Here is a 25,961-nt window from a genome sequence, read left to right as displayed (position 1 = left end):
TGCCGCCGAATTTAAAGAGACAGGCGACAGTTTTTAAAAATAACATTTACAAACTGTTCAATCCGTGAATAGCGCTTCTCCTCCGGGGTGATTCAGCTCTCCCCCGCTGCCCCGCACCTTCTCGGCTAACATAAGCGTGCTTTAGACGCTGTAGCGGCTCGACTCTTTGAGTTTGAACACAGCGGGTCCGCTCTGCCGCTGCTGGCCGGGGTTCGAGTCACTCTGCGCGGTCTCGGCGGCGTCGGCGCTCCGCTGTCCGGAGCGCTTCCTTGTTTCGTTAGATAGTTCTGCTTCGCGAAAGTGCTTCGTTCCGGGCAAATACGGAGGGCGAACGTCTGTTTTCGTGTGTGTAGCTGTTGGGGACGATGGCGAAAATCCAGGCTCACAGCACCACGAAGCAGATCAACCCAATAAACCAGGACAAGGCCTTTATGAGCGCCCAGAAACAGCAGCAGCAGCAGCAGCAACAGCAGCACTTCCAGAAACTGAAGGTAAGGGACGGGAAAGAGAGGGGATGGAGGGTTAAGTGGAGCAGGGGGGGTGTTTTTAGCTGGGCGGTGATCATTTCTGATCAGATTTAGCTTTGCTTTAGGGAGCTGAAGTTGTTTCTAATTCGTCAGCTTCTTGTGCGAATTTTTCCGTTCCACCTTAAATGCTGCAGCAGTTCCATTCTGGCGCCCGACGGGCGCCAGAATGGAACTGCTGCAGCATTTAAGGTGGAACGGAAAAATTCGCAACTTCAGCTTCGCTTAGCTTAAACTCTCGATATAAAGTCTTTAATACAATTAATATCTGCTTAAATATCATTTCCACTCCCTTCCCACCCTATTAACCAGTTTTCAACACCAAATTATCACCTAAATCCCACATCGTCCCCCGCCGTCCACTTCCAGTATGTGTAGATAGATAGTGCTAGCTCGCTCGCTAGTGTGTCAGTGCTGCCTCTCCTTAGCCTCTCTTTGTCTTACTCTCCTAAAGCAGTTCGCTTTGGCAGCTCCCAGAAGCAGAAAACAGACACACAGCAACTCAAGCAGCCTTGTTTATGATCTTCACTTCAACTTAAATGCAGTTGAACCCCCCTAAAAGCCCTCCTAAAAGCCCTCCTGAATGCAGTTAGCCGGTTAGCCACTTAGTTGCAGGGCTTTTGTGGGGATGCGCCCTGCTTGTGCACAATTTGCCCAGATTTTGGTCCACAGGTCTTTAGTATTTCACTCTTTTGAGGAATGTTCCAGCACGATCAGGTCCTAAAAGTGCTCCCTTTTTTGGGGGGGGGGGGGGGGGGAGTAGCTAGCTGGACACCCTGAGAACTGAAGGGGGTAGGGGCTGTAGGCAGCTCCAGTGCCTATGCTGGTATTGTTGTCCTGATGGCCAGCTGGGTTACTTTCAGCTGGGTTATCATCTGTGATTTCTTTATTATTTTTATTTTAGTAGTTTTCACACAGTTTAGGGAGTTTAGGGCTTTGTATTTCACACCACAGTTTGTATTTAAGCAGGTGATGTTTTTTATTTTCTTTTACTTTCCCAGAGGTGGTGCGATACCCCTTCCAGCACCGATCCGATATCGCACGATGCTGATGCCATCATCTGAACCGATACGATTTCTTCTCTAATGACTCCAAAGTGAGACTTTATTAGAAAAGATTCACGTTAACACTTCAAACTAAGGATGTTTGGTGGGCGACCCGTACACACGGCCCTCGATTAGCGTTTAAAGCGCCATTAAATCGGACGTGGGGTCTTCGGCATGTATCCGAATCCGAATACCGACATTGCCGTTACTGTTACACCTGTGAAATACGTCACTTTGCGTCACTGTCCTGGTTTGGATAGCCAGGGGTCAAAGCACAGGGTCAGCCATGATATGTAAGGCCTTATTCAAGGGCCCAGCTGTAGCAGCTTAGTGGACCCGGGTATCAAACCCACAACCTTGTGATTGATGAACTAGTGCTTAGACCACTGAGACACTAGAAATGGCCCCAAACTAATGAAGCGGCTCAGGTTTTGCCTTGTGGTCTTTGTTCATGAATCTGGCTGAAGTTTAGGGGGTGGTACCAGAGCACTTCCAACACTGGTTCTTGTGCCAAGCCCATATTTCTTCTTTTAAAAACTGCTGAAAGTTTAGTTAAAAAGTAAATATGCACAATGCAATGGAATTGCTCTCTTTACAGAAGCCGGGGTCAGAGCACAGAGTCAGCCGTGATACAGGCCTTGTTCGAGGGCCCAGCTGTAGCAGCGTAGTGGACCTGGGTATCAAACCAACAACCCTGTTGTTGATAACCTGGTGCTGTCATCAGTGAGACGCTAGAAATGGTCCCAAACTAATAAAACAGCTGAGGTGGTCTTTGCCTTGTGGTCTTTTGAGAGGTGGTACAGTCCAACGTCCAACAGTGATGCTTGTACTGAGCCCATATTTCCTCTTTTACAAACTGCAGTAAGTTAAAATGAGCTATTATTAGTATTAAAACCCAGTACAGGACTGGATTACTTTGCTGGTCATGTCAGGGTTTGTCTGAATTCCACATGCAGCCCTTAAACAGTGCAGTCAAAGTCCCAAACAAGTTCCATCAAACAATTCAGTAACTTTATTTTCAGTACATGAGTACAATACAGTGGAATTGCTCTGGTCTGGAAAGCCAGGGTCAGAGCACAGGGACAGCCATTATGCAGCAGCTTAGTGGACCTGGGTATCAAACCCACAACCCAGTGCTCTAATCAGGGTTGTGCAGGATACACTTCCTTAAACCAGACAGAAAACTTGCTGATGGTAAATGATCCCGTCACCTCTTGACTAGGTAAGGTGCACGTAAATGTGTCCCCCATATATAACCCATCTCAACACGCACACACACACACCCAGAACCTGGGTATCGAACCCACAACCCCGTCATCAATAGCTGCTTGTGCTCCGCCTCATATTTGAGGCTGTTTTGCCGCAGCTGCATTTTGTCCTTTTGCAGTGACGCACCAATACGGGAACTGTGGGTCAGGGATGAGATGTATGCATAACCACTTCTACACCGTGGAAATTGGTTCTAACCCCACCTGGATCTGCATCACACCGGCGTGTAACATTTATCAGGGTTTCTACTGCAATGAAATGCAGATATTTTCGTGCAGGAGCCCAGCATCACCTAAACACTCGGCTCTTCTAGAAGAAACGCCTCCCTGATCTGAAAGCGGTCAGCCTCTCTCACCCTGTCGCAGATCTCTCAAACCTTCAATACTCCCCCTGTAATCAGACCTGTTTCATTGGATTTGGTGCAGCAGTGTCTGATTTTTGCTGCTGATAATCTTTCACAGGACTTCTTAAATGTAGCACATTAAAACCCAGATGATGGGTCAGAACATCTCCAGAACATCAGGCTGCAGGTCTTGTGGGGTGTTCCCTCCTGGTATGCAGCGGTCAGCACCTACCAAAAACGTCCAAGGAAGGACACCCGGCCCGGTGATGCTCACGGAGGTCCCACCCACCTCACAACTTGCAGGACTTAAAGGATCTGCTGGTGCTTGGTGTCAGATCCCACAGCAGGACACCTTCAGAATGGTCAGATTTGTTGTTGGGGCACAAGGGGGATCTACTCAGTGTTGGGCAGTAGGTTGTAAAGTTATGTCTGGTCAGTGTTTACCATGTTATCAGATTATAGTTAAGTACAATTCAGTGAATTAGCTTTATTAAAGCTTATGGTAGGTTTTTAGGAAAGCTAACATCATCAGTAAAGTTATGAGAGTGCTTATAAAGCGGACAGATCTTCTTCTGATTGGATTGGTTTTGTTCTGTTTCTCCTAAAATAACTCCAAAGGGAATCTCGTCCAGCTCCGTAAACGTTAAGAAGACGTAAACCCGCTCACAGGCTGAGTACTCGCTTCTTATTTAGTTGTTATGGATTTAAGAGAAGAGTGAGGCTGCAGTGAGCTGTCAGAGCCAGAACAGCAGGAGTAAAACCTACAGAATCTAATTTAATGGGGATTTTATGGGTGTGATGCTCAATATCTATCAAACACATCTCTTAAAGTATCACTAAACTGCAAAGCAAGGTGATGGTGGGCTGATGTAGTCGGATATGTCTCTCCTTCCGGCGCTTTGTGTAAAGGTTTAATGGTGTTTTCCTTCTGTTCCTCCACAGGTAGAAGATGCGTTATCCTATTTGGATCAAGTGAAAATCCGGTTTGTAAATGAGCCGGGCATATACAACAAGTTCCTGGACATAATGAAAGAGTTTAAGTCTCAAAGGTGCGTCAGTAAAACTGCTGTTTCAGAGCTTTCTGCCTCTTCAGAGCTTAATTAAAAGCTACCGTCGTTAGGCTGCTTATTAATTGCTGTGTATTTTCCCCACAGTATCGACACTCCTGGTGTAATAAACCGCGTCTCTCAGTTATTCCATGGACATCCGGACCTGGTGTTGGGCTTTAACGCCTTCCTGCCTCCAGGATATCGAATTGAAATACCCAAGAATGGGATGGCCTTTCTCCAGTCCCCGTTCACCGCACAGGTAAACGCCAGAACGTGATTGGAGCATGTTCGTAAGGGCTAATATTAATAACTGTGTCTATGTTGCATCTTTTATACGTGGAAATGCAGCTATAAATACATTAATTGAGGTAAGAAATCTGTGAATGAAACGAGTGAGGTGGGAGGGGCTACTCGAGTTATACGCTGCTGTCAGACACCTTAAAAAGAAATATCCAGCCAACAGCATCCTGTGACCACTGATACAGTATTGGAGGATGATGACCAGTCTTATAAAACCTTGATTATGATTGTGATGATGATTAGATAAGCTGCTCAGTTTCTCAGTTGTCTCGGGGTTTGAGTTCTGGGCTGTCGCAAATGGACTGGACTGGATGGGATGGGGTGGAGTCATGTGATCACACGTATGTTTTTTATGGGGATAGTTCATGATCACACAGTGGGGGAAATACTAACAGAAATGTGTATAATCAATTAATTGCTCAGTCCTAACCCCCCGTAGATTATTGGAAAATTAGCCACTGTATGTTCATAACACACATGTGGGCTCTAGGCTACTCTAACCAAGTGTCGTGTCTCTATGGAGTCCCTGTGGCTCGCCTTCTGGGCTTGAGTATTGTACCCTGTACCAAGAGCTGGGCAATCTGACGATATTTTCTTTATCGTATTGTAATAAATGTTGTTATGGTGATACAGTAATCTTCTCTAATCATATGGAGGAGACTGTTAGTGTTAATAAACACTGATCAGCTGCAGGTTTCATTACTAACAGTGTAATTAGACTGAAGGGTTCATTAGATGAAGAGCAGCAGATGTAGAGTATAAATCACTGTATTCAGTACAGGAGAGGATCTGAGTAGTAGATTATAAGAATCTGATACTGATGATTTTAGTCTGTGATTAAATATAAATATATCGCGATAAATAGTCTTTAAATATCGTGATGTATTTTTTTTTTAATCATATCGCCCAGCCCTACTTGTACCACATCTGAGATTTGCCACAGACCCGAACGAGCCCAGGAATCTGTGTCATAAACAAGAAGACTACATGTCCCCTCGAGTGCCTCCTTTCTCCATACCAAAAACACACAGGATGTGACATAAGATTTACGCTCGCACTGGTCTAATACAACCTGAGCTAATGTTTACTGCTCGTTTTACAGACGGTAAAAGGCACTGGGATCTTGAGTGATGCAGGAGTGCTCAGTCTGTAAAAATGACGGACAGCGCGAGCGAGGACTAAAATCCTTGAGAAAGTCCATCATTAAAGTTTACTGATGCTTTTGAAAGGTTTTAAAGTGTAAAATGACCGATCCATCTTTTTCTGTTCTGATACCGAGGCCGACGTGAACATTGCATATTGGCCGGTTAGCGATCCGATACCGTTGTTGAATTACTAAACCGTTTACCTGACCATCGGGGAGAGACTCTTACTTTACTAACTTAATAAAACAAACTATAACAAATGAACACAGATATTAATGAACCCAGTTTCTGTTTATTGGTCACTTATATTAATAGCTGCTGGACCTCGACACAGTGCTGTCTGGGCTCAGGACTTTTATTCTGGAAGTCTGTGAGACTAAAGAGGAGCAAGCAGCCCCTCCCTTTTCGGTTCTCTGCTGATAGCTGATGACGGGTCGAGGGCCGGTTGGATGGGGCAGTCTTGCTGCTTGCTATGATGTGTGTAGGTTACTCTGATCTGATCCAGGGTTATAAGAAGAATACCGGCGGTGCAAGAATCGGGTTCCGTGAATGGATCAGTCCCGATCCAGCTAACGATCAGCAATGATCATGCGGTGCGTCATACTTTAGCAGTAGAACTTGAGGGAGCGCGTTGCAGCGATGACGGTAAATCTCATACTGGATATTAATAATATCCGGTCTGAACACAGATGCATATGGTTTATATTGCATGCGTTAGATCCCTGATGGTTTTCCCATCGGTGGGTGAAACTGATGGATGGGAGGTATGGACTCTCCCTTTGCGTCTCGTAGTTTTAATGGTTCTGATTAAGTGCAGATTCATTAAGGTACCCATGGAGGTCTCTGGTGATGCTGTAGGGCTCACCTTTTGCGGTACGGATAGAGCCGTAGAACTCTCCAAGCATCGAGTTCAGCTCAGCCTGTCAGTAGTTGCCTGCAGATCAGCGGAGTGATACAGTTCTAGTGTAAAAAGGCCGTGGTTGGAACACTTCTCAACCAATCAGGTTGTCCGGTCCGAGCTAACTGTTGTATACTGCTTTATTAACACTGTGACTAAACTAGACAGTGCTAGTATGGTCGTTACTTGGGCTGTATGAAAATATTAATATATCAAAGTATTGCGATATTATGTTCAGCGACACTGCATCGATTCTCAATTACATTATTAATGATTATTAGTGAACAGTTTAGAGGTAATGATTGGTGGCAGCCAGTGGTTCATTTAGTGTTTATACCCTGACCAGTAGATGGCTGTGTTATATAAGGTCTTCAGATCTCTCTGTCCTGATTGGTTAAAAAATGATTTTATGTATGTGATGCTTTTTAAAATTTGAGTTTTAAAAAATTGCAGAATCGTCTCTCCCACAGTATCGCAATATATCGGCATATACTGAATCATAACCCCTGTATCATGATATGTACTGTATCGGCAAGTTCTGGCCAATACTCTGCCCTAGTCATTACTGTGTTGCACCTCAACACCGGTCAGTGTTTAGAACGTATGCAGCCTTCCTCTAATTTATAAATATTAGACACAGATGATCTTGTCATGTCTTTTATTAATTACCTCGTTACTTTATTTTTAACAGAGCATCCAAATACAGTGATGTCATTAGAATATATTGCTGCTGTCCAGTGGGAAAGTGGATAGTTTTCTAAATGGTTTGAACCCTGTAACTGCTTCTGTACACTGTATAAATAATTCAGGATGAATGAACCAATAGAAATGCTTGAAATTACATGGAATAAACTCTTATTTTACAGAAGAGCATTTATTTAGTTTTCTCCTGTAAAGTTACTGTTGCATGTTTTTCATTAGACAGTTATGATATTAAAATAATATGTATTATTATTGATGACCAAACGTATGTTTAGAGTATTCCTAAAAATCTGTTCTGCTGTAACTGAGCCGTAATACTCTAAAAGTAATGTCTGGCGAGGTCGTTAATGAAGCACTGATTGGGTTCTGTGGAATGGTGCTTGTAGTAGACTGGGTTCATGTGTTTGTAAACAAAGGGCTCGTTGGCGCGTTGGTCCGGGTGGGTATCGGCTGGCGGATGCGAGCGGCGCTGAGTGCTAAACAGTAGGAAACGTTCACAGTCAGCCTGTTCAGATCAGTCAGAGGAGGATGTACGACTCTTCTGCTGGTTCCTCCTTCATCACACAGTACTCATGTACATTGACCTTTCTGCCCTTTACAGACTTGCTCTTAACCAGATCAGTGCTTAGTCATTCACTCAAAGTCCAAAGCTGGTGTTGATGGACCCTGAAGTCAAGAGACACACTCCTGAGCTTGGACTCTACCGGACATGAGCCCGCAGTCACTGTAATGCACCTATGCAGAACTAGAGCTGCCTCGATTAGTCGTCGGAATCGATGGAGTCCACGCTAACGATGCATCGGCATCAGCATTTTAAATGGTCACTGTGAATTTCTCTTCAGGTTTCTGAAATGCTTAACACCACTACGTAATTGGTGCCTCCACGACTTCGGTGGTTTTAGTTAGAGCTACTGTGGGTTGCTTGTGAAGCCTTTAGGTCCTGCATGACCGCCTCATGAATACCTGACACACTTCTACTTCACCAGAGCTTATGAACGAGAGTTTCTCCTCCACAGGACGGTGAGAGCAGACCTCCGGGCGTTTGGGTGGAGGTTTTAATTTTAGCAGGTCCTCTTCCTTGGAGTTTGGTGGATAAGCATGTCAGTCTTTTTGTGTTTTTGTGTTCCTAAGCTGGTCAGGGATTTTTTGGAATGGTGGGATAGCATAGCTAGCTCCCTTATGATCCGCGTCCGCAGCAGTGCTTCACTTTCAGTAGGATACAAGAGGAAACCGTCTGATACCAAATGACTGGGAATTCCAATCACAGGCGGAAGAAACAGACTGTGAAAGTGGGCGTGGCCAAATAAGATGGATAGATCACGTGTGTGTGTGTGTGTGTGTGTGTGTGTGTGTATGTATGTGTGTGTGTGTGTATATATGTGTGTGTGTGTGTGTGTGTGTGTATATATATATATATATATATATATATATATATATATATATATATATATATATATATATATATATATATATATATAAAAGAAGTGCACAGAGGAACACCTGGACTTGATTTGCCAGAGTTAACCAGTGGACGTTTGTTGTCGTCCAAATAAAAGGACATCTGGGAGGAAAATTAATCGTTTCGATTAATCGACTAATCGAGTTGATTGGTTAATTGATGGAAAAATGGTTGTTAGTGGCAGCCGTGAGAAGAAGAAGGCACAGCTTCAAAAGAGATCAGTGCTTTATTAGTAGCTACTGAAAGAGGTGGGTCTCTGGTTGGCGTTTAAAGATGGCAGGGTATTCTGCTGTTCCACCGCCTCGGCTCCTGGGTGGAGAACAATCGGGGGGTGTGTGTGTGTGGGGTGGGGGGGGGGGGGGGGTGTCAAGCTGCGCCGTACCTGAAGCACGAAGGGTTCTGTCCATTGCCATCAGGGAGGGAGGAGCTGGACCATCTGATGCGGCGTGCTCACTGGGACAGGATACTCAGCAAGGGACACAGTCACATGGCTACACTCCTGAATGTTGAAGGTGGTCGAGAAACTGAACGAGCACCTGGGTTTCCTCAAGAGAGAGCTGTAGAGGAGAAATCTGCATGACCGAGTCTTTAACTATAGCGGGTGTGTGTGTGTGTGTGGGTGTGTGGGTGTGGGTGTCTCTCTCAATAAAAATGGCAGATCGATACTGTTAATAATGCTCTGGTGTTCTTTATAGATAGATTAGCTGTGCAGTGTTGGTGTGTAAACTAGCTTATCTGCTATCTGTGGTTTCTGCTCAGCTGTCTGAGGTGAAGACGATGACCTACATCAGACCGTCTGAAAGCTCCTTATAAGTAGGGATGCACCGATCCGGCTTTTTCAGTTTCGATACCGATACGTGAACTTTGAATATCGGGGCCGATATCCGATCCTTATATCTGATCAACGCACCCCTACTTATAAGAGGATCAGGAGTAAGGCCTTATTCCACTATACCTTCAGTACTGTTTTTTTTTTATAGCATAAAGAACTAAAGAAGCAAAAATTCTAATTTGCATAATTTTATGCTAATACTAACTATAATGTGACCAATGAAAAACAGGGGCCTCCCTGTAACTCCACCTTCACCCAGTTATCTGTACAATCCCAAAATCCTTCACCTATAAACACTTCAGGGTCAGATTCCTTTGCTCTTTGTTTCTGCTGTTCGCCAAAAATACTTCAAACGTTTGTAATAAATGATTTTTAGTTGTTTTTAGTTCTTCAAACATTTTGTACCATTTGAGGTCACTGGACTTTTTACCATTTTTAGGTTATTCACTGGACTTAAAGAGCTTAAATTTGGGCGTTCTAAAACTTGACCGGTTGTTTACCTCTGTCACGAATCCTCTGTATCCTCAGTTTATTGCTGTTTTGATCTCGGGTGAGTTCCTCATATGGAGTCATTGACGTGTCCCAGATTGACCCCTCTGTTAACGACAGCCTCTGGGATGTCTTGTCAGGTGTCTCCAGGTAAAGGGAAGAGCAACTCTAGCTGTGTGGGCAGCGTGTCTTCATCGTCGTCTTCATCAGCGGCTGTGGTGGAGGTCAGTTCGGCTCAGAGCGAACCTGTTGCGTCTCCTCAGAGCGCCTCACCCACGGGCCCTCCAGAACCTTCCGCCAGACTGGCCCTGCCCCTGCCCAGCCAATCGCAGCCCGCCACCTCATCTGTGTCTCCGCCCACTTCGGAACCCAGTCCTGTGGAGTTCGACAGCGCCATCAGTTACGTAAATAAGATCAAGAGCCGGTTTCTGGACCATCCGGAGATCTACAGGTCCTTCCTGGAGATACTGCACACCTATCAGGTGAGAGTGGTGCTGCAGTGGGTTGTAAGCTGGTGTGATGTTAGCCTGTTAGCTAGTTAATCAGGGCTCTGTCAGAATGAGCGTGTGGATCATATGATCATTACAGAGCGCCCCCTACGCTTCCTGTAGTGTATTACAGTCTGTCAGAATGAGCGTGTGGATCATATGATCATTATAGAGCGCCCCCTACGCTTCCTGTAGTGTATTACAGTCTGTCAGAATGAGCGTGTGGATCATATGAACATTATACACCATTATAGAGCGCCCCCTACGCTTCCTGTAGTGTATTACAGTCTGTCAGAATGAGCGTGTGGATCATATGATCATTATAGAGCATTACAGAGCGCCCCCTACGCTTCCTGTAGTGTATTACAGTCTGTCAGAATGAGCGTGTGGATCATATGATCATTAAAGAGCATTATAGAGCGCCCCCTACGCTTCCTGTAGTGTATTACAGTCTGTCAGAATGAGCGTTTGGCTCATATGAGCGTTATAGAGCACCCCCTACGCTTCCTGTAGTGTATTACAGTCTGTCAGAATGAGCGTTTGGCTCATATGAGCATTATAGAGCGCCCCCTGCGCTTCCTGTAGTGTATTACAGTCTATCAGAATGAGCGTGTGAATCATATGAACATTATAGAGCGCCCCCTACGCTTCCTGTAGTGTATTACAGTCTGTCAGAATGAGCGTTTGGCTCATATGAGCATTATAGAGCGCCCCCTGCGCTTCCTGTAGTGTATTACAGTCTGTCAGAATGAGCGTTTGGCTCATATGAGCATTATAGAGCGCCCCCTACGCTTCCTGTAGTGTATTACAGTCTATCAGAATGAGCGTTTGGCTCATATGAGCATTATAGAGCGCCCCCTACGCTTCCTGTAGTGTATTACAGTCTGTCAGAATGAGCGTTTGGCTCATATGAGCATTATAGAGCGCCCCCTACGCTTCCTGTAGTGTATTACAGTCTATCAGAATGAGCGTGTGAATCATATGAACATTATAGAGCGCCCCCTACGCTTCCTGTAGTGTATTACAGTCTATCAGAATGAGCGTGTGGATCATAAGAACATTATAGAGCGCCCCCTATGCTTCCTGCAATGTATTACAGTCTGTCAGAATGAGCGTGTGAATCATATGAACATTATAGAGCATTATAGAGCGCCCCCTACGCTTCCTGCAATGTATTACAGTCTATCAGAATGAGCGTGTGAATCATATGAACATTATAGAGCATTATAGAGCGCCCCCTACGCTTCCTGTAGTGTATTACAGTCTATCAGAATGAGCGTGTGAATCATATGAACATTACAGGGCATTATAGAGCGCCCCCTACGCTTCCTGTAGTGTATTACAGTCTGTCAGAATGAGCGTGTGCATCATATGAACATGGTCTTTGAGTAAATGTAGGGTGTACGTGTTTAGTGGTTGTCAGCTAACGTTAGTAAGTATGGTGTGTGACGGCTGTGATTGGTGCGTGGGTTAACAGAAGGAGCAGCTGGAGCTGAAGGAGAACAGGAGCAGAAGCAGTTCGGGAATGACGGAGGATGAAGTTTTCTCTAAAGTGGCCAGCCTGTTCAAAGGCCAGGAGGACCTTCTGGCTGAATTTGGACAGTTCCTGCCTGACGCAAAGAGATCGCTGGTCAGAAAATAACATTTTATACATTTTCACTGAGCTGCTTTTCTTCTTTGGAAATGTTCCAGTGTTCTGCTTTAGTAGGAAATCTTTCTAACTTTATACATTACTGTTCAGTTTGGAATCACTAATACCTTTGTTTTTTATACAAGAACCTAAAAGCACTATATTAAACTAATGTTTATAAATGCTTTATTGAATAGTTACAGTATTTGTAGAACATCAAAATATGATTCAATATTATATACTTGTATTATTTATATATATATATATAACCTTGTGTACTGTGTATATGCATAGATTTATAGTCTGTGGTTGATTTGCCGTAAATTTGTCAGGTTTGCTGCCTTTATTTAATCTCATTTTAGAATGTAAGGCATTCAGAATATTAGTTATTGTGTATAGTTGTACAGAACCAACTTTGATTATCATTTTATTATTATATATTAAATATATAATAATAAAATGATAATCAAAGTTTTATATCTCAGACATCTGGATGTATCTGGTTCTTCAGACCGTTCAGTACAGATGAGCTTCTCTCAGCTATATCTAGAAACTCTGAGGTCTGAGCTGGTGTGTGTGTGTGTGTGTGTGTGTGTGTGTGTGTGTGTGTGTGTGTGTGTGTGTGTGTGTGATTGGCAGTTTACCAGCGGCTCATTGACTGGGAAGGAGCATGTGAAGAAGCCAGAGGACGAAGATCTCAACAAGCAGAGCAAGAAACGGCCACGCCCCGTTCTCCTGCCGCACATGACCCCGCTGCTAAAGGTCAGACTGGTTTCTGCTGAGTGTCTGAGCAACAGATGCACCAATAAGGGAACTGTGGGCTGATGCTGAGATGTGATGTGGATTGTGATGCATGAGCATTACTGAACTAAGCTCAATTACTGAGAAATGGAGTTAATATATATATATATTATAAGATTTATTGGTCAATTTTTTGGTCAACACGGTCAATTTAATAAAATGTAAATATTGTAGTCGAGTGTCTCCTAAAAACCTCAGTAAGTGTCTAATCACCTGTCTGTATCTGTGTGTCAATAATTTCTCCTGTTTCACCTCAGAAAAAGATGAAGTTTTCCTGCTCCAAAGATCAGTCGTTTGCCTCTGTTGGAAAGCATGGAGTCCTCCGCGAGTTCACCTTCTTTGATAAGGCAAGTTCTCACCACTGCTGACCCGTATCCACAGTGTTTAACACATGTTAAAAAGAATAATGTCAGAAATAAGGGGGGGGGGGTATCTAATAAAAATAACTATTGAAAATATTACTGCTATTAAAAACTGTGTTAAAACTTTAATGTTATTATTTAGTCATAAAATGATCATTATTATAAATGTTTAATAATTATGTTCGTAAAGGCCACGTCAGCATACTCTTACTAAGTATTTACATAACATAACTCTTACTGTTACTTCCTCAGTTGATGATTAAGACATAGTAAAATAAGAGTGGAAAGTGGTGGGTATTTGTAGGACCTGAAAACCAGCATGTTTCCATACAGCGCTCTGTTGAGTCAGTTAAACAGGGCTGCTGAGGGTATTTCAGTCATTGCTCAGGCAGATCTTCTAAACAGTCTGTCTCTGTCTCTCTCTTGCTCTCTCGCTCTCAGGTCCGCCGTCTGTTTAAGAGTCAGGAGGTATATGAGAACTTTCTGCGCTGTATTGCCCTTTTTAACCAGGAGGTGGTGTCAGGAGCCGAGCTTCTACAACTCGTCACTCCTTTCTTGGGGTAAAAATGAACACGTTTTATGAACAAGCATAGGGCCAAATTCTGCACTACAGCTTGTTGAGCTGTGGTCGATACCAGTTTAATGATTTAAGCCAAATATCCTAATATTGATCATATTGGCTCATCTGATTAAATATTTTATGTTCCAGGAGTTTTAGATAGAGTTTAACTCACTGATTAGACTCTAAATTTGGCACACTTAAAATGAAGAAAATACCTTACAAATACGTTTTATATGTATATATGAATGTATGTATGTATATGTGTATACTTTAATACGTTTATACTTACCTTTATGAAGTGTGTATACTATTGTTCCACCTTTAGGAAGTTCCCAGAGCTGTACACCCAGTTTAAGTCTTTTTTGGGGGAGAAGGAGCTGACCCACTCTGTGTCTGGCCTGTCGGACCGCTACATGGAAGGCGGGGGCAGAGAGGTGGACTACGCCTCCTGTAAGAGACTGGGCTCCAGTTACAGAGCGCTCCCCAAAACCTACCAGCAGCCTAAATGCAGCGGCCGCACGGCTCTGTGCAAGGAGGTACGCCCTCACCCACAACACACCTGTACTCCCTCACCCTCCCTCAGTACCTGTAAACTCTTTTTGTCAGTTTCCTGCACATGGATTAGGTGAGGTCTTGGCCTACATTGCGATACCTGTTGAGAAATCTGGTCCTTAAGGATCAGGAAATGTGAAGAAAGGTTCAGTGCGGTTCTGATGGAGTTGGAAGTGTCTGATCCGTGTTCAGAGTGATCTTTTACTACACCTTTATCTGCCTGCAGGTGCTGAATGATACCTGGGTGTCGTTCCCATCCTGGTCGGAGGATTCCACTTTTGTGAGCTCCAAGAAAACGCCTTACGAAGAGCAGCTCCATCGCTGTGAGGACGAGCGGTTTGAGGTGAGACGGAGGCTTGAACAAAAGGCAGCTCTTCAAATGAAACCCATTCCCAGCACTATTAGCCTTGTTTTGGGACAGTTTTTAATGTGTATGTATGTGTATATACAAATATATTCGGTATCGGCAGTGGAGAGCACAGATACCATGAAGCTTACTGACGCCCTTTTTTAAAAATTATTTTATTTTATTTTTTATTTTTATAAAAAACCTTATGAACCTTTTCAGATGTGCCGTTCCTCAACCAGTACATGCGGTTCTTTTTAGGGACTATCAGGATTCATAGTCATCTGTCGAGTTTGTAAGTCAGAGTTGGTATCGGTTCTCTGTATTGGCAGATACTTTGAATATCTGGTATCGGAGAGGAAAAGGTGATCAGCGCTGTTAGACTTGTTTTGGGGCAGTTTTTAATTCACCTGTGGAATTGTAGTTACATGTATACTCTGTTTTCTCTTCCTGCAGCTGGACGTGGTTTTGGAGACCAACCTGGCGACAATTCGAGTTTTAGAGAGTGTTCAGAAAAAACTGTCCCGGCTTTCTCCGGAGGACCAGGACCGCTTCCGATTGGATGACTGCCTGGGTGGCACCTCTGAAGTCATCCAGCGACGCGCTGTGTACCGCATATATGGGGATAAAGCTCCAGAAATCATTGAGGGCCTGAAGAAGAACCCGGCTACTGCAGTACCCGTAGTGCTGAAGAGGCCAGTACAGACATCTCTTACTAGTGTGTTTAGAAACATTCGAGTAGCTCCGCCCTCAATAACGGCGGGTCCCAGCCCTCTCAGTAGGAGGATTTTCTGCCTCTGACATCACCACAGTGCCCACCAGTGAGAGCGGCAACATTCAGAAAGTCTCCACCCACTGCTGCGTACAGTTTCAGTTGAGGTGTAGTTACTGAGTTACTACCCTGAGTTTCAACAGCAAAAGTGTAATTTATCGGCCTCCAAAGTGAATTCCTTCTTCATAAGTGCAGTGGTTCTAAGGTAAATCTTGTACAGATGGATATTACATCGTAAAGCTCCTGCCAGGACCCAGCTTTGCTCAAATACACACCTTTTCCTCATTTGAAGTTACTGTTGGCTCCTGTGAGAGTTTGGTCTCTTGGCGAGGCTCTGATCTGTGAGGTTGGGCGTGGTGCTGAAGCTTGTTTTCATCTGTTTGCAGGTTGAAAGCGAAGGAGGAGGAGTGGAGGGAAGCACAGCAGGGTTTTAATAAAATCTGGCGGGAGCAGTACGAGAAAGCTTACCTCAAATCTCTGGACCACCAAGGGGTCAACTTCAAACAGAACGATATGAAAGCCCTGAGGTCCAAGAGTCTACTCAATGAGATCGAGAGCATTTATGATGAGGTAAAGCACACCTCCGGCTGGGCTATAATGTTCATATGATCCACACACTCATTCTAATGGACTGTAATGCACTACAGGAAGCGTAGGGGGCGCTCTATAATACTCTATAATGTTCATATGATCCACACGCTCATTCTGACAGACTGGAATACACTACAGGAAGCGTAGGGGGCGCTCTATAAATGAGCGTGTGAATCATATAAATATGCTGGGTGGTACTGCAGTTCTGTGTTTGAGGGTGTTTGTCCGTCCGTACAGCGTCAGGAGCAGAGCACTGAAGAGGGAGGTGTAGGTCAGCAGGGACGTGAGGGGGCTGGAGCGGTCAGCGAACCCCACCTGGTCTTCACCTATGAGGATAAGCAGATCCTGGAGGACGCTGCCTCGCTCATCATCTACCACGTCAAACGCCAGCCCACCATCCACAAGGACGACAAAGACCACATCAAACGCATCATCCAGCACTTTGTCCCCGACCTGTTCTTCTCCCGGCGCGGAGAACTGAGCGAGACGGAGGACTGGACGGACGAGGAGGCAGAGGGAGAGGAAGGGGGTGGAGCCACAGGAGGTGGAGGTGGGCGGAAAAATGGCTGTGTATTTTTTTTTGTCTGGTTATGGTCAAAAGAGTGGTTAAATAAAAATGCATTAAAATTGTCTCTGTCCAGGAGGGGGCGTGTCGGCAGGAGCCGCAGGAGGCCAGCAGCAGTTGAACGGTGAGGCCAGACGGAGGCGCTGTAACTCCACGGACGTGACCCGGGATCTGCCCCCCCAGGAGGAGCGGACAGAGGAGCAGGAGCAGCAGAAGGAGCTGGACGGAGTCTATAATCTGTTTTTCGTTAATAATAACTGGTACTTCTTCCTGCGGCTGCACCAGACACTCTGCTCGCGGCTGCTGAGAGTTTACCGGCAGGCGGAGCGGCAGCTGCTGGAGCACAGAGCCGAACAGAGCGCTGAGCGCCTCCTTGTGGCCGAGGGACGCAGGGACAAGGCAACGGACCTGGCAATGGAGCTACGGCTTAAACAGCCCAGTAAGGACATGCACACTCAACATGGCTGCTAGATTATGAGCAGGGGCAGTCGGGCTTCAGTACGATTACCATCAGGAAGATGTTCAGACCCTCTTTAACCATCATCCTGTTTCAGCTCCAACTTAAACCATCACCCTGTATCACCTCCACCTTAAACCATCACCCTGTATCAGTTCCACCTTAAATCAGCAGCTTCAGGTTCATGCTGACGCTCCACTGACTGTAACAGTGGGAGAAGGGCGTCTCCGTCATTCCCACTCCGGGCCGGAGCACTGCTGCTGCTACTGCACTATATGGAGGTTTGGCGGTGGAGCTGCAGGAGGAGAACCTCTCTCCAGAACTGCTGTGTAACGCTGCAGAACCCATAGAGTCATATTAGTGTAAAATCCTGTAGTGTTACTCTACCGCCTCCGCCCACATGCTGCTCCACCTTTAGATCAAGCTTCTGCAGCTCTTAGACTGTCCAGAAATGCACGTGTACAGCTGTCCATGAGGGGGCGCTCAAAGCCTGATTGGGATTTGTAGTTACACCCCAACTGGAAAAGGGGGGAGGGGTGTCTCTGATGTTGACTTTGCAGAGCGTTTGTAGTAGCCTAATTATGTGTGTGTGTGTGTGTGTGTGTGTGTGTGTGTGTGTGTGTGTGTGTGTGTGTGTGTGTGTGTTTTTAGGTGAGGTGGAGCTGGAGGAGTACTACCCTGCGTTTTTGGACATGGTGCGCAGTCTGCTGGACGGTAACCTGGAGTCCACGCAGTACGAGGACACGCTGCGGGAGATGTTCACCATCCACGCTTACATCGGCTTTACCATCGACAAACTCATCCAGAACATCGTCAGACAGGTGAGCCCGAGGGAGGGAGAGTGTTTACAGCGGGGTGGGGCCTGAATCTGGGTACCTTCTTTGGTACCACTGGAAACTGTCCTGAATATGTTCAATATGGACAAAAGTATTGGGACACTGCTCACTCACTGCTGCTTCTGAACTTAAGGGTATTAAAAGAGCTGATCCTGCTTCTGTTGGAGTAACTGTCTCTACTGTCCAGAGAAGAAGACTTTCTACTTGATTGTGGAGGAATATTGCTGTGAGGATTTGATTGCATTTAGCGACAAGAGCATTGTACTCGTTGCTGACACAGATCTGCAAATGCACACACAGCTTGTCTAGTCCCTGTAGAGAAGTACTGCCAATAGAATAGGACGCAGATCAACATCATGACCCTATTGTCACCATGCTGCCTAATAATGCCAGGCGTGGGCTAGAGGGGTATAAAGCCCCCCAGCATTAAGCTGTGGAGCAGTGGAAGAAGAGTGTTCTCTGGAATAATGGTGGAGGAGCTCCATCCAGTACTTTTGGGAGGAGTTGGGGATGATGAGTTGGGGTGATCATCATTATCATGTAACATTCTAACCTCACTATTGCTTTTGTGGTTATTCCAACAAAAGCAGGATCAGCTCTTTTAATACCCCTGATTTCAGAAGAAGCAGTAAATGAGCAGGCGTCCCAGTACTTTTGTCCATGTAGTGTATTTAGGAACCATGAGCAAAATATGTTTGTGCTGCTTGTTTTGGTTTAGTAAAGCATAAATAGGCTCATATACAGACTCTTTTCTTTAACGCTGATCTTGTTTAAGTTATGCAGCAGCTACTGTTACTCTGTAGTAAGTGTGTGTGCGTGCGTGTGTGTGTGTTTCAGCTGCAGCACCTCGTTAGTGATGAGGTGTGCCTGCAGGTGGCAGAGCTTTACACGGCCGAGCGAAAGCGTGGAGCAGCTGGCGGGAATCTCTCCTCGCAGTGCGTCAGAGCGGCCTGGGAGACCAGCTACCAGTGGAAGGCCGAGAGGGTGATGGCCGAGGAGAACTGCTTTAAGGTGAACCCTCAGCACACACACACACACACACCCACCCAAGACTGATCTGTAAAAACCCGTTTTTTGGGCCCTGTGTGTTCGAGTGGACTAGGTTGGTCGCTGGTTCGAATCCCGGTCATGCTGGTAACCATCGGCAGCTGAAGCCCAGAGAGAGCACTATTGGCTTTGTTCTCTCCAGGGTGGGTAGCTGTCGCTCTCCCCCCACATCGCTTTGCTGCAGTGCCGGCCAACACTGGCATCTGCAGGCTGGTGTGGTTGTCGCCTGCACACACGTCTGAGTCACTGATTCGGGGGGGATTACTTACGGGTAGTTGGGTAATTGGCGGCCCAAATTGAGGGGGGGGGGGATTGTATATTTACTTCGTATTAAACTTATTTAAAAAAAGAAAGCATCTTGGGGCTTTTCCACACCTGAAAGTCCAGACCCAGACCAAGGTCTGAACCAAGGTTCTTAGATTTGTGACTCTGGTGTTTATTTGGTCCGGTTCGTTTGGGTTTCACGCTGCAGGTTACTTGGCTGCATCTCCCTGTACTTGACATTGCTTGGTGTGTAGAAGCGTGTGCTTCGGACATCGTGTTGTCTGTTCGGAGAGTTTCCTTTCTTTCCAGTTGTTCCAGAATTCGACTCCCTTCCAGGACGCATGCGTCCCGCGGCAGAGTGAGCGGGACAGATTACCCTCAGATTCCTTTCATTTCAGTTCAGAAATGAGGGCTACAGTTACAGTAGATGCAGGAATCGGAAGCCTTATCTAAAGCTCCAGTAGCGCTGCGTGACGGGAGTTGGATTTCAAGAGCACGCCGGTTCTTATTATTCTTCTATTGTTTAATGGGTGACGATGGCCTGCCTTAACTTCCTGAAACTGGTCTGAACCATCAAAAAAAAAAAAAAAAAAGATTAAGTCCCACTGCAAACCAACTAAACTATGGCCCAGACTGTGACCACTTTTTCAAATTATTATTATTATTATCTTTTTCGTAACAAATTTTGGTCTGGACTGTGGTTTGTGGCACCTGACACACCTGCTATTTTGGTTCGGACCAAACAAGGTAGGTGTGAAAAGCACCCTTAAAGTCCGTACTGATTTCAGATCAGTAGGTAATGCCCCCTGTTGTTTAACAGTAAGAAAAAGCAGATTGTACAAATGAATAAGTGTAGGAATTTTACACTGCCCCCTAGAGGCAGACCTTGTAGCCCTGCACTGATTCTCTGAACAAAGCTATACAGAGTTCTTTAAGCATGAGGGTCCCTTGTTGTGGGCGTGGTATGCAGCAGACAGACATTCCCATACAGCATGTGATCAATATTGATAAATATGTTTTGAGCTTTAGTTAGAACGAGGAGCTCCAGTAATGCCGTATTTTACACCGAATCCAGTTAAACCAGACTAACTCTGCTCTCCCTGACCAAATCCACACTGTGCTCAGAAAGGCCTGCTGTGGCTAAGTTCATCTCATCTACATGACTGACCGTAGTACAGATGGAGGAGGAGCTCTGATAACACCAGTGTCTGTAGAACCAAACCCGAATGGTGTGTGTCTGTGTGGTCATTGCAGGTCATGTTTATCCAAAACAAAGGCCAGGTCACCCTGACCATCGAGCTGCTGGACACAGAGGAGGCCCAGGCTGATGACCCTCTAGACGTACAGGTAAGTGTGTGTGAGCGCAGTGTTTGTATTATTCACAAGTATAATAATAGTTTGTTCTGCCCATAATAAAGCAAATGAGGTGGTGGATCAGTGGTTAGAGCACTGGGCTGTTGATGACAGGGTTGTGGGTTCGATACGTGACCCTGAAGACCCTTAACTCTCTCTGCTCAGTGGGTTCCCCAGTGATGCCTGCCCACCGCTCTGGGCATGCATGCTCTCTCGGTGTCCACTTCATGGATGGGTTCAATTCCATTCCATCCAATGCTTGTCTTTATGTCTGATAAATATTTGCGTGTTTATTTATTTTTTCTCGATGCTGCCAGCAATCAGATACCATTGTTTTCCCTTGTTAACCCCCCACCCCCACCCCCGACTCGCTGCCAAGTTTGTCATATTTAGTAGTTTAACACAGCTGTATTTGCCTAAAACTTCTGAAGAAATGTATAAGAGACAGTCACACATTCAGTCTTACTTTCAGGAGATTTTAGGCTGCTTAAAAATGTATTTGAGATGTAAATATTAGCAAAATTCAGATATTTTCAGATATAAATTTCACCCAGTTTTGGTCATTAATTTACTTCACGCCTGCAGTTAGTTATGAGTTCTGAAGCCTGAACTACTATTATTTATAGATGTAGACTGGTTCTACATCTAGGTTTTGCCAGCAGAAACTGCAGTATTTACGTTAGATTAAAAATTAAATCCTACACCACAGTTTGTCTAAAACAGTGGAACACTTTTTAATAGGCTGGGCAATATGACAGTATTTTATAGTATCATGATTAATTTGTTATTGTGGTACAATGCTTTTAAAAGAGTATATCTGGGATGTACCAAATAACCAAATTTATTTGTATAGCTTTTTATAACTGGTATCACAAAGCAGCTTTACACAATCAGTCATTAGTAAAAGACAAGAAATCAACATCATAAAAAGACATGAAAATCTAAGACCCCCAGAGACCAGCCAAAGACCACCGTGCAGGAGAACCTTCCTCAGAGCTGGAGGAAGAAACCTTGGGAGGAACCAAGACTCACAAGGGGAACCCGACCCGTCCTCCTCTGATCAGAACTATTTACAAATTTGTTGAACCACTCTGGTCATAATCATAATTACTAATCATGCTGTAGTATAACTAAAATAGTCGTGGCAGTGATGGTCAGAGTAATCAGAGGAATGCTGGGTAATAGTGGTGATATTAAGTCTTCAGATATCCTCTGTGTTTTAAGACGCTGATTTAACTGCACATTTCTCTACAAAGAGTGAAATCAGTCCTGTTTGATTGAGTGGAGTGCAGCAGTATTTAAAAAAACGTTTAGTATTTTTACCCTGTTGGTGTATTTTCTCTACATGACAAAATATTTCGATAAATGTTGTGCATCGTAAAAATGTAATATTTAAATATCATAATTTTTTTTTCATCTATATTGCTAGTTTAATTTAAGATTGATTGATTGATTGATTGATTGATTGTCTGTGTGCTCCCAGTGCCTCTCGAACTACATGGAGCAGTTTGTTGGAGCAGAATCGTCCACGTGTTCGCAGGCAGAGGGATACTACTTTAAACCGGTGTTCCTGCCCAGGTAAAACAACCCGTACAGTGAATCCAGGAGCCCTCAGGTTGAGCTAGATTAGCCTGGCTGGGTCCACTGAACCCGCTAAGCTCTTATCTGTTCTGTCTGCATCTGCGTAGAAACCTGAGGCATTTCCGGCGCTGGCAGCTGAAGCAGGTGGAGGCGCTGCGGTGTCGGAGAGAGTGGAGGGGGCAGCTCGGGGTGGAAAACGCTGGAAGCCTCGACTGTCGCTTCAAACTCAACACACACAAGATGGTGTTCGTCATGAACTCTGAGGATTACATGTACCGGCGGGGGGCGCTGCTTAAGGCCCGAAAGGTATCCCTCTCTCTCTCACACACACACACACACACACACACACACACACACACACACACACACACACACACACACACACACACACGCACGTACATGCAGATTCATACTGGTTTCATGGTGGACGTATTTAAGCTGGGTCCAATCCAACTCCACAGTTCTTACAGTCAGTCTATAAAAACAACTTACAGGTTCATACTGGATCAGAACCGCTCTGTGATGATTACTGTCAGACTGGAAAAACTCTACCCTGTAAATTCATACTGGATTAAAATCCCTCCACAATTATCCCTGTCAGATTATAAAGTTTATACCCTGCAGATTCATACTGGTCAGAATCACTCTAAAATTACTGTCAGCAAAAAAATGAACACCACAAATTCATACTGGATTAAAGGTCAGATTGTTAAAAACCACAAACTGCAGATAAGCAAGTTTGCTAAAATCTCATTGTGCAGCGGTTCTAATCAGAGGTGTCAAGTAATGCAGTACAAATACTTTATTACTTTACTTAAGTAGAAATGTTGGTTATCTAAACATTACTGGAGTAATTATTTATTTTTCAGACTTTTTACTTCTACTTCTTACATTTTCACCCAATTATCTGAACTTTCTCCTCCTTACATTTTAAAAACAGCCTCGTTCCTCCTATTTCATTTCCCTTAGTTTTCATTCCGGCTCGTCATCAATAAAAACCCTCTCCAGATAAATCTCTCCATCCGGAAAGTGAGAGTCTGATCGTGATTGGATGAGAAGTATAAACAGACTCCATTCTGACTCCCTATTGGTTTATAAGAGATCATCACACCTGCACACGTCCCGTCCCTCTCCAGCGAGCTCACAGCAGACGTCTGTAGTCTAGTATGAAGACTGTGTCCGTGGCAGAGACTCAAGAGAGCTGCAGTGAAACGTCCCGACTGAGCCCCACATTTACATTCCAATAAAGCTTATTGATCACACGCCTCTGAAGTCTGACTTTCTGCAGCTTTACAGAACTTCTAGACAACGACTCCTCATATTTTCCTCCATGAAGCTCATGTTGATGCTCAGTAGAGCACAGAGACGCTCCTTTAATAGAGCTGATATTACTGAAATGCTTCATTTTCAATGGGCAGATCTGCAGCTGAAACAGGAGCCTAGTGCAGCCCAACATTTTTAACATCAACATTTTAATAGATCATTCTTCTCATTATGGCTTTTAGAGAAATGGGGTTTTGGGGAGGGGGGGGGTAGTGCACTATAGACCCCTGTGGCACAGTCTACTTCTACCTAAGGAATAAATGTAAGGACTTTTCACACGTTTGATTCTAATCCAGTATGAATCTGCGGTGTGTATTTTTAGAATCTGACAGTAATTTGTGTGAAGGGTTTCTTATCCGGTATGAATTTGACGTTTAGTTGTCAGTGTGACAGAAGTAATTTTGGACTCCCTGTAATCCAGTGTGTGTTTTTTTTACAGTGTGACTAGTAGTGATTCTAATGTAATCGTGTGTGTGTGTGTGTGTGTGTGTGTGTGTGTGTGTGTGTGTGCGTGCGCGTGCAGTCTCAGCAGCGTGTGGCGCGGCTGCAGCACGAGCGCTTTGCGCAGTGGCACGGCTCGTGGCAGAGCGAGAACGTTTCAGGCTCGGCCGCCCGCGCTGTGCAGGCGTGGCTCCTGGGAGACAACCATGACGACCTGCTACCCTGCAAAACCACCTGCACGCCCACCCAGGTCAAAGGTCAACCCGTCAACAGGTACCAGGTGCACTACAGCAGCAGCAAAGCCCCGGCATCACCGTAACACACTTCAGCGAATGCTCTGCTGCTCTTCGTCTCTCTCTCTCTCTGTCTCTCTCTCTGTCTCTCTCTTGCTGGACACTGAATGGTGTGGTGGACGCACACGGACGCTGAACGACGGAACAAAGACTGCTTGGGGACGTGACGTGACGTGACCATGCAATCAAGCAAAATGTGAATGAATAGCGAACGTTTTTTTTTTTTCTTCTTTTTTTTTTTCTTTTTTTTAAGAAAACAGATGAAAAAGTCCATTAGTAGTTTTTAGCTCATGAAGCCAGAAGGCCTTTTGTTTGTGTGTGTGTCTGGATGTGTGTCTGGATGTGTGTGTGAGAATGTAGGCGCTGTGGGAAGCGGATTCATCGTGTCTTTATCAACCAAGCGTTTTTTTTTTTCAAGAGCAAATATGTGTTTTGTGTCGCTGCTGTCGTAGGAGATCTTCAGAAGTGCCGTTTATTTCAACATGGTGTTTAAAGGAGGGTGTGCGTGTGTGTGTGCGCGTGTGTGAGCAGATCATGAGGAAAGGACCATCAGAAACAGTCTTTTTTATTTCATTAATATAGAGATGGGAAATTCGGGTCCAGAAAGTAGAAATCCAGCCCAGGATTCTTCTCTGCTGCAGATTAGCCGGATTTTTACTTTTTGGACCTGAAGCTGCAGCAGAGGTGCCCATGCAGCCAGAGTGAAATCCTGGGCCGGATTTGTACGTTCTGGACCCAAATTTTCCATCTCTACACTAATGAAGTTCTCCTCCCACAGCAGTGGTACCCATCCTATATCTGCACTTCTCTGGTTCTGAATGATGAATATGGAGTGAAAGGATGATGTCATTGGTCTGGTGTTCGCTGGCAGCCTCGTTTTTGTCTTTGATTTATTCTTTTATGTTCTCTCCTCCTCCTCCTCCTCTTCCTCTTCTTCTCCTGGAACTGTACGAAGGATTGCCAGTGGCGGCTGTGCACAGACTCACCATTCTGAGTCCCTTTATTTTATTATTATTTTTTTTTCCCAGTTTATTTTTGTTCTGAGATCATGTATCATATCAATGACTTCGCCAAATCTTTTGCTTTTTTTGTTTTGGTGTAATTTTTACATATTAAAAACAGAAAATGATGAAATATCAGTGTTTTGAAAAGAATGTATAACATTTATCCTGTATCAGTTATCTTGAAATAAACAACCTAGTTGTGCAGTTCTTAAACTCTGAATGAGACGAAGTGCTTCTTGTCCAGGTTCTCTCTCTCTCATATATGTCCAAATATACAGGTGCTGGTCATAAAATTAGAATATCATGAAAAAGTTGATTTATTTCAGTATTTCCATTCAAAAAGTGAAACTTGTATATTTTATTCATTCAGTACACACAGACTGATATCTCAAGTGTTTATTTCTTTTAATTTTGATGGTTATAACTGACAACTAATGAAACCCCAAATTCAGTATCTCAGAAAATTAGAATATTACTTAAGACCAATTAATTGAAGGGGCAGTGGTGGCTCAGCGGTTAGAGCGCCGGGATATCGATAACAGGGTTGTGGGTTCGATTCCCGGGCTCGGCAAGCTGCCACTGTTGGGCCCTTGAGCAAGGCCCTTTACCCTCTCTGCTCCCCGGGCGCTGGAGTTGG

At 44.7% G+C, this 25,961-nt stretch overlaps 1 protein-coding gene across 2 annotated transcripts; it reads left to right on the top strand.

Annotated features, from left to right (window-relative positions):
* sin3b (SIN3 transcription regulator family member B) lies at positions 1 to 25,514 on the top strand. Of its 2 annotated transcripts, none has more exons than XM_072681271.1 (20): positions 1 to 491; positions 4,125 to 4,231; positions 4,337 to 4,490; positions 10,197 to 10,538; positions 12,022 to 12,174; positions 12,814 to 12,936; positions 13,233 to 13,322; positions 13,779 to 13,897; positions 14,225 to 14,435; positions 14,678 to 14,794; positions 15,254 to 15,492; positions 15,956 to 16,139; positions 16,398 to 16,710; positions 16,802 to 17,164; positions 17,834 to 18,003; positions 18,856 to 19,029; positions 20,584 to 20,676; positions 22,166 to 22,260; positions 22,371 to 22,569; positions 24,110 to 25,514. In XM_072681271.1, the coding sequence occupies exons 1-20, from the start codon at positions 366 to 368 to the stop codon at positions 24,344 to 24,346; spliced, it is 3,609 nt and encodes a 1,202-aa protein (XP_072537372.1). In that variant the 5' UTR covers positions 1 to 365; the 3' UTR covers positions 24,347 to 25,514. The 2 variants fall into 2 exon arrangements, with proteins under 2 accessions (XP_072537372.1, XP_072537371.1); XM_072681270.1 differs by lacking the exon at positions 1 to 491 and adding an exon at positions 2,023 to 3,544.
* The last annotated feature ends 447 nt before the right edge of the window (positions 25,515 to 25,961 follow it).

The sequence above is a fragment of the Salminus brasiliensis genome, chromosome 6, assembly GCF_030463535.1.
Source record: "Salminus brasiliensis chromosome 6, fSalBra1.hap2, whole genome shotgun sequence".
In the NCBI taxonomy this organism is placed as follows: domain Eukaryota; kingdom Metazoa; phylum Chordata; class Actinopteri; order Characiformes; family Bryconidae; genus Salminus; species Salminus brasiliensis.
The sequence above is the reverse complement of the archived record's forward strand: the minus strand, read 5'-3'. Positions and strand labels throughout refer to the sequence as shown.